This window comes from Myotis myotis, unplaced genomic scaffold (assembly GCF_014108235.1).
Source record: "Myotis myotis isolate mMyoMyo1 unplaced genomic scaffold, mMyoMyo1.p scaffold_m19_p_4, whole genome shotgun sequence".
NCBI lineage: Eukaryota > Metazoa > Chordata > Mammalia > Chiroptera > Vespertilionidae > Myotis > Myotis myotis.
This window is the reverse complement of record NW_023416346.1, coordinates 292,996-302,498: the sequence shown is the minus strand read 5'-3', so window position 1 is coordinate 302,498 and position 9,503 is coordinate 292,996. Positions and strand designations below refer to the sequence as shown.

Here is a 9,503-nt window from a genome sequence, read left to right as displayed (position 1 = left end):
CCTGGCCGGTTTGGGTCAGTGGATAGAGTGTCGGCCTGTGGACCAAAGGGTCCCGGGTTCGATTCTGGACAAGGGCATGTACCTTGGTTGCAGGCTCCTCCCTGGCCCAGGCCCTGGTCAGGGCGCATGCAGGAGGCAACCAGTCTATGTGTTTCTCTCACATCGATGTTTCTCTCTCTTTTTCTCTGTCTCTTCCTCTCTCTCTCTCTCTCTCTCTCTAAAAAAAAAAAAAAAAAAAAAAAAAAAAAAAAAAAAAAAAAAGGAAAAATATTCTCAGGTGACGATTTAAATAAAAAGTTGATGGTAGGGCCAGATACTGGCCCTTTGTGTGACTTAAAACAACGCATCTATTCAAGCTTATGAAATACTGAAAATTGTTCCCTCTGGGTGCACAACTTACAAAAAAATCACTCCTTCCTCTGGCTGTAAGGCCTGTAAGGAAGCACAAGACTTGGTAACTGAAGTACAGACCATGTTTCAACCCTTACACTTTTCACTTGAGACCTTTGCACAGAGCACAACTTGTATGTCAGTATCTAGTGTTCCTGGTTGTAGGAATCTGATCACTGTGACAACTGTTTTCTAAATCTTTGATATGGCCTTTCATATTTGTCAAAAGATATCAGTCTTACAAAATTGCTGAGTGGTGCCATGTCTCAAGACATGCTCAGCCATCTCCAAAATCTAGAGTCCAGATTCTAGACATTGATGAGAGATTTCAAGACAAAAAGGCTCCCAAAAGAATGTGTTATGGATACCCTCTCTGTATGCATTCATCATTTTTATCACATGAGAAGTTTTGCATTGGAACTTTTGTATTAGTTGCAGGGGTCCTGCCATTTTAACTGAGGTTTTAGTGTTGCTTGCATATGAGGTCTAATGTAGTATTGCCATGTTAGTCTGTGCACATATTTCTGCCTAAGGATCTTACAATAGTCAAGTCATTAGCATAAATCCATTAGGAATATCTGATTAGAAACTTATCACTGGGGAAAAAAAACCCAAACAACTGATGATCTTCCGTGACATTGAAATTATTGCAGTGTAATATCTTGATGTTTTAACTTCCAATGTTACAGTAGAGAAAGCCTAGAAGAAAGGCTCTCTTTGACTAGTTATATTAATAAAATGGGTAGGATCTATTGTGTATACCAGATACCCAAAGGTTATTCCTGGAGTTTTTCTTCATCTTTTTTGTTGCAGTAGTTACATAGAAAAGGGAATGAGGGAGGCAAGGGTAAAGATAAATAGGAAATAAAAATAGTTTGGGGGAAAAATAAGGCTAACTTTTCCTTTCCTGGTTTCTTTATTCCTGATAATATAACTAAAATCTTCTTAAGATAAAAAATTAAGAAAGCAAGTAAATTTCTACAGATTTGGTTTGAGCAAGATATTAAATTGTGTGTACATTAAAAAATGGAAGCTTTGGGCTTTTTGAAGGTAAAGTGACTGCATATTGGCAAGAAAATGTTTATAAGTTCCTTATTATTGAGGGACTGAGATTATACCTTTCATTTGATTCAAATGATAACTAGCAAAGAGATGAGAGCTTGTTACCATGGGGGACCACTTAGAAAGTGGAAGAATACTCAGGATTATGTTCTTTACATTTAGGCAATTTGAGGGAGAGTCTCAACAATCCACATGACACCCTCTTGTTAAATCATTCCTATACCCTCTGCTGAAAAAAGATAGTCCACTAAACTCTACTCTTTTTTTTCTTATAAACTATCATAGACACGAACATCACATTTGATATTTACTAGAAAAAAATTATTTTTCTTCTGTAACATTATGAGCCTTTCCCCCTACAAAATATGTTTTATTTAATCTGCATTGCAAATTTAATTTGTAATTCATCTCTAAGTCACTCATTTAAGTCATAGATATCTGCTGAAAATATCAGTCAACCAGCCTGAAAGCATTCTTCTAATGGGGGAGGTAGAATATAAAGGTAGTTACTTTTTTATCCTCTGTAAAATACATTATTTTTGAGTTTCATTTATGTTCCTTAAATTTTTAAGTAAAAAATTTCAAATTATATCATAATAATTCAACATTTCAAAATTTAGTCACCCACAAGAGACATCTAGCTTTAATTATATTATAATAATCCAGTAATGCAAATTTTATTATTCTGAAGAAAAACTGGAGAAAACTGGGCTAAAATATGACAAATAGTGGATTTATGGAAATACCCAGTGTGTGGTGGGAGTAGATGAATGATAAGCACAAACATGAAAAAAAAATTAAATTGCTCCTGCTAAAGAATTTGAACCTATGAAAATGTCACTCACTCTAATGGATCTTACATTCCCAGCTAGGTATCCATGGTTTTACCACTGTTCACAAATGTTTCCTTAGCATTGTAACGTTAAGTATTCGTTGCAGAAAAGAGATGTGTGCTCTAGAAGGACCCTCCTTCCCACAAATCACTGGAAAAAACTCCAGAGTTTGGGCATAGTTATAGCTGTTTTCTAAGAATTTCCTCATCTGCCTTCATAAACGAATGCCTGTCTACCTCATTTGCCTGCAGATTGCAATATGTCGGTAAGATGAATCATTTGGCTTCTTTGTTAGTGCTGAGGGATATGAGCATAGCCCACAGATCTACCAGCAGCTGACTGCCTGGTAAATGTTTACTTATAAATTAGCATGGGTGATAATTTATTAAGGTAATAAGCATAGATTACATTTAATGGCTTAGACATTATGCATTATAAACACAGTATTTTATGTTTAGTTGAGGCAAATGTATGTGGTTATTAACATGATACCTAAATGTAACTCAGAAATTTTGAATTAGAGCATTGATTAAGTCAAGCAATGTATTACAGTGCATCAATACTTAATTTAAGGGCTTTACAAAAGTTTCACAATGGCAAAACAATATCATATTGTTCACCTATTCCATGTATCACGATTTGTTTATTTCTCTTGGATTCTCTTCTCCTTCCCCCATAAAAGACTCATTCTGTTACTGAAGAACATCGGTTCTCTCTTGACAAGTATCACAGCATTAAAACTTTGGCTTCTGGAGCTGAGGTGAATAATCTGTCAGCAGGGACACCATGACAGCCTAAGATGACACAACAAAGAGAAAGAAAGAAATGGGTATTAGCAAGAGTCTGCTTAGGGACCTACGGAAGAGGAATTGGATTGCTGCTTTGAATGCCTGTGGTTAAAATAAGTTTTCCCAAAGAAATGATAAGGAGACAGTTCTGATCTAATATTTAGTTTTATTTAGATAAAGAAAGGTCACAAGAGATCAGACTGACCCAAATATGTGCACAAACACCATGCTTACTTGGGCCTCATTCCAGGACTAGTTGAAATGAGATATCATGGTGGTAGCTATGATTAGATTTTTCCAGTCATAAGTGAAACCTAGGTATTGGCTGGTTTTTGAGAAATATAATTCCTCCCATCCTCATGTTTATTCTGTGATTTTGGCACTTGTAATATACATCAGATGTAAAGTAATAAAAGTAAATCATCTGGGCTAACAAATAATGTCTATCTGAATCTGAGTCCTCATGAAAAAAAAAAAGTATATCCAAGAGTACAGCTTCCCAATAGACTATCAGCCACAAATGGTAATTTTTACTTTTACCCTTCCCAACTTCCAATATTATGGCAATAGTAATAATATTAAACTATGATGAATGTTCAATAAACAAAAATGTTTATTGAATGTTTACTATGTGCCAGACTAAATGCCTTATCATGTTTTAGTGAGTTAAGAAATATTTGCCAAGCTCTGTGCTAGGTGCTGTAGTAAGCCAGAGATAAATGGTTGTGCATTATTTCACTTAATGAAACAACCTTCTAAGGTAGCTTCTGTTATTATCATTTATTCAAATCTACCCTGGTAATAATAGATAATACAGAACTGGGTTTAGACCCAGATTTCTCTGACTCCAGTCTTAAGAAGTAGTTTTACTACCTTACAGGTACTTGCTCCTCTTTCCCACCATATTCCATATGTGTTCCTAGCCTATATCAGAAATGCAGGTCATATTTAAAAGGGGTTCAATGAGTATATTTGTTGAGCAGTTACCATGTGCTGGGCCCTGTGCTGAGTACTTTATGTGTATCCTACCATTTAATATCCTTTCCTACTGTGTGAAGTGCTGAGATATAAAATATAGATGAGGAAACTGAGGCCTATGTATTTTCATGAGTGGTGATTGTAAGGGATGTATCATCTGCACCTGTCTGTCCCTAGACCTTGACCACAATGCTCAGATTACTCTTACCTCATTTAATCTTCACAATCTTATGATGTTGTTTCTATTTTAACCCCATTTTTTATGAATGAACTGGGTTTACAGAAGTTATGGTACTTGATCAAGATTACAGAGAGGCAAGATTTTAACTTGATTTCCAAAGCCTATGTTCTAGAACAAGTACCCTATATTGCCTTCAGGTTACAAAAGTATATTGTGCACATATTTAGGGTGTTTGTCAGGCACCATTCTACATATAACAAAGAACATTACAGCCAAGATCAATGCTTTAATGGAGTTTCATTATAGTGGGGAGACAGACAACAAACAAATAAAAGATCAGGTAGTGATAAAAGCCATTAGAAAATAAAATAAAAATGGTATAAATGGACCTGGGGAACCACTTAAGAGTGAGTGGCTAAGGAAGACCTTGTTAAAGGAATGACATTTAAATTGAGATCTGAATGACAAGAAGAAATAGAAAGGCTAAATTCTGGGATTAAAAACATCTTCCAGGTAAAATATTTTAAGCATTTTTATAGGTTCTTGGGATCATATCTCAGGGTGTTTTTGTTGTTGTTGTTCTTAATTGTCATTGCATATGTCAAATTTATTTTTAAAAGTAAAATCTTAGAAAGTCAACTTGGAATAGAGTTTCCATATTTAGCTAAGAAAGTAAATACAGACAGGCAGTTAAATTAGCATTTGGGATAAACAACACTATTTTTCAAATCTTGCATGGAAAATTAGCTATACTAAACAATTACTTGTTTATCTGAAATTTCAATTTAACTGGATGTCCTGTATTTTATCTGGCACTCCAAACATGAAAACAGAAAGAGACTATAAAATACTTTCTGCAATAATGGAAATGTTCTATGTCTGTGTTGGCAAATAAATAGTGTAGCTGACAGCCACATGCGGCTCTTTGGCCCCTTGAGTGTGGCTCTTCCACAAAATACCGATTTCTGCGCATGGACCACGAAGTTTCAATCAGACTGTACATGCACGCCCACACGCGGTATTTTGTAGAAGAGCCACACTCAAGGGGCCAAAGAGCCGCATGTGGCTCACAAGCCACAGTTTGCCAACCACTGATCTAGGCAAGTTATGAAAAGAAGGGAGAGGAGGAAGGAAATAAAATTACTTCAAATGCCCATTTTGTAGCAGGCACTGAATAAAGGCCACTATACACATTAACAAGGGGATCATAAAATAAGAATTATAAAAACTATAATGGTTGGCAGGCAATGCTGGCTGGTGATCAGACTAATCAAGAGGAGTGAGAATTTCAATTAAAATAGATATATTTGGAGTGAGATTAGTTTTACTCAGTTAAAAGATACTATAAATGACAATAAGCAATAATAATCTGTTATGAACTTTCTGTAATAAATAGATGCCATATAAGTAAGTAAAGTAGTTTGATACTCTCAGTTGCTTATTATTTTCCAAAAAGCATGAATGACCATGTTAGGGCCATAGAAAGAACTCCTTACACTCTATTCCTCATTTCTTGCTTACCATGATTGTCCACTTTCTGTTTTCAGCCTCTGGGAATACTAGTGATCGTGGAGAATAAAACACTTCATCATCCACTTCTTCTGGCTTTCTGGGCAAGCAGTGTAAAAATGTCCAGTCAGAGGCAGCAACTTCAGCAGTCTAAGGAAAAGATGAGGATAACTCAGTTTTCTGGTACTCTATCCAGGGGGATTGTGGACATTTCAGTAAAGAACTCTATGAGTTATATGTGGCTGATAGCAAAAGTGACCACTTATCCCCCACTATATTTTAAAAGTTACTTTTATGTGAGTGTGTTATATTTTGAGCTTATCTCCAAATTATGGTATTTAGCACTTGAAGCATACTTTATTATCACTTAAAAACAATTTTGAAAAAGAGCGCTGAGATAGGAGTGCATTAACAGGATTATGGGCACTATGTACTAGATATTTCATTCTTAATGCAAATGTCCTAACAGTTTTAATTTTCCCCAACAGTTATTTCCTATAAGTTACATTTTCCCATCCATTTCTGTTGTTCACTTATAAATTCAAAACTATATTCCATCATAATTTCTTACCTCAGAATTACTGCTTTTGTACTTAAGTTTTGTTTTACCTCCAACTCTAGGTCTAGGTTCAGAACCTCTGAGTTTCTAAATACTGGAAAAGTGACAAGGGAAAAGAATAACATTTGAACTTGTCATATATCAGTGAGATTAGTGCTCTTCATGTCTACAGTTCCAGCACCAGAAAAATGTCTAACTTTGGACAAGGTAAGTATGAAGTAATCTACAGCAAATTTAAAAATTCTCCATGGATACAGAGAACAGACTGACAGCAGTCAGAGGAGAGTAGGCAGGAAGGCTGGGAGGAAAAGGTGAAGAAATGAAGAAGAAAAAACTCATAGATACAAACAACAATATGGTGATTACCAGAAGGAAAAGGGGTGGGGGAGGTAAAAGAGGGAAAAGGGGGGATGATAAATGGTGATGGAAGGAAACTTGACTTGGAGTGCTGAACACACAATGCAATATACAGGTGGTGTAGAATTGTACACCTGAAATCTATATAATTTTGTTAACCAATGTCACCCCGATAAATTAAATTTAAAGAAAAAGAAAAGAAAAATTCTCCATAAAAACATTTTCCACTTATATGACAAGGGATTGGCCATAATATATAAATAACTCCTATAACCAATAATAAAAAGCAAAAAATAGAAAATGGGCAAAGGATATGGTAGCAGTTTATAGAAAAAGACACAAATAACCAATAAACACACAAAAGATATTCAATTTCATCAGTAATCAGGAAAATACAAATTTTGAAAAGCATGAAATACCAATTTTTAAAGTTAAAAATGTAAATAACTAAAGATGGAGAAAGTGTGGAGAGACTATAAGTTGTAAATCCTTTCAGATAGGCAATTTAGCAGCAATTCCCATGTTTTAAAAAGCATGTGCTATTTCACCCCAAAATTTTTCATCTAAGGATCTATTCTCCAGTAATATTTTCATAAAGAAATAGGTATAAAGATGTTAATTGCAGTATTGTTTGTAATTGGGATAATTGAAAATAGTCTAATTTATTAACAGGAAATATTTTAAGTGAATTACAGTCCACTCATACTTTGGAATTCTATACAGCCATTAAAAAGAATGAAAATATCTAAATGAATGGGTAAAAAAAAACCACTAAGATTTGTTAAGTGAAAAAAGTAAGTCAGAATAATATGTATAATATACCATTTATGATAAACCAATAGTTGTGTATATAGGCATCTACTATCTATATAAAACCCTAATATGCAAGTAGACTGAATTCCTACCATTTACAGCAGAATGGATGGAGCTGGAGAGCATTATGCTAAGTGAAATAAGTCAATCAGAGGAAGATAAATATCACATGATCTCACTCATTTGTGGACTATAATGAACAACATAAACCAATGAACAAAAACAGATCCAGAGACAGAGAAGCATCAATCAGACCATCAAACCTCAGAGGGAAGGCAGGGGAGGGTGGGGGTAAGGGGGAGAGATCAAACAAAGGGCTTGTATGCATTCATATAAGCCTAACCAATGGACACAGACACCAGGGGGTGAGGGTGAGGGTGAGGGCAAGACTGGGGGGATGAGGGGACAATGGGGGGATAAAGACACATTTGTAATACCTTAATCAATAAAAATATTTTTAAAAAAACAAGACAGACAAAAAATAAAAACCTAATATGCAAATAGACCTAACGGCAGAACAACTGAACAACTGGACGCTATGATGTGCACTGACCACCAGGGGGCACATGCAGAACATGGCAGGCATCGGCAGCAGGCAGCAGAGTGCAGAACATGGCAGGCAGCAGCTGTGGTAGGATGGTGGGGCAGGTGAGTGGGGGCACCAGACCAAGGCAAGGTGCTGGTTGCTGTCATTGGGGCAAGCCTCTAGTGGCTACTGAAAATTCTTTGCTCCCACACACCACAGTCCCGCCTGGTGCTTGCACCTGCTGCTGGTGGCAGCCATGCTCACACCTGCTGCCAGCGCTGGAGCCACCGCTCACACCCGCAGTCAGTGCTGGAGCTGCCACTCATACCCACTGCTGGCGCTCAGCACCAGCCCTGATCACTCAGCACCATCAGTGGGTGTGAGCTGCAGCTGCCGGCCCTGATCACCTCTCAGGGCTTCTCCACTACCCCATGTTCCTGAGGGGCGATTGGGGCAGCAGCCGCCACTCACACCCGCTGCTAGCACTGGCCCCAATCATTCCGTGCCATCAGCGAGTGCAAGCGGGGCCGGTGCCATCAGCGCATGGGAGCCGCCGGGTGGCAGGAGCAGGGCTACCAGCAGAAAGGGGGCTGGGGGCCACAGTGGGAGGGGCCAGGTGGGGGCTTGGAGGATGGGCCGAGACCCGCCCCTGTATGCACCACAGCCTCATGGCCCACAGTTCCTTTCAAGATGCATGAATTCATGCACTGGGCCCTTAGTCCTATATAATAAGAGGTAATATGCAAATTGACCCTCACGCCCTCATGTCATCACAAGATGGCCACCCCATATTATCACAAGATGGCTGCCACAAGATGGCCGCCCCCACATCAACACAAGATGGACACCCCCACGTCATCACAAGATGGCTGTCCCCATGTTGTCACAAGATGGCCAGCAGGGGAGGGCAGTGTCACACTTTGAGAACAACTGTTCTGGAGGAAACCCCTAAAAGTCAGGGGACATTGGGATTTTGTCAACAGAGCAACTAATCTGTTTTAGTGCAGAAAAGGATTAAGCCATTTTAATAGATATTGTATTGATAAAGTAATATATAAACATAAGCTCCCTATTCATATATGTCACTAGAATGAAGTTTGAAAAATAAAAAAGTGAAAATTTCTTTTCCCCATCTCCTTAACAGTAACTATTCCCACAGGTAACCAGTGTTTATCAATTTGACAAGAGGCCCAGTGCATGAAATTCGGGCACTGGGGTGGGGGGTGTCCCTCAGCCCAGCCTGCACCCTATCCAATCTGGGACCCTTGGGGGATGTCCAACTGCCAGTTTAGGCCCAATCCCACATCTCTCTCATAATCCAGGACTGCTGGCTCCTAACCGCTCGCCTGCCTGCCAGCCTGATCACCCCCTAACCGCTCCCCTGCCAGCCTGATTGACACTTAACTGCTCCTCTGCTGGCTTGATTGCCCCCAACTGCCCTCCCCTGCCAGCCTGATCTCACCCCCAACTGCCCTTCCCTGCCGGCCTGATCTCACCCCTAACTGCC

At 38.4% G+C, this 9,503-nt stretch overlaps 1 protein-coding gene across 1 annotated transcript in view; it reads right to left on the bottom strand.

Moving 5' to 3' along the window:
- Window positions 1-270: 270 nt before the first annotated feature.
- OTC (ornithine carbamoyltransferase) overlaps window positions 271-9,503 on the bottom strand; it is a 48,304-nt gene continuing 39,071 nt past the window's right edge. The window contains exons 9-10 of the mRNA XM_036306158.1: window positions 5,754-5,891; window positions 271-3,079 (exon numbers count right to left, since the gene is read on the bottom strand). Of these exons, the coding sequence (XP_036162051.1) occupies window positions 3,020-3,079; window positions 5,754-5,891 (198 nt within the window). The 3' untranslated portion in view covers window positions 271-3,019. The remainder of the gene's footprint in view (window positions 3,080-5,753; window positions 5,892-9,503) is intronic.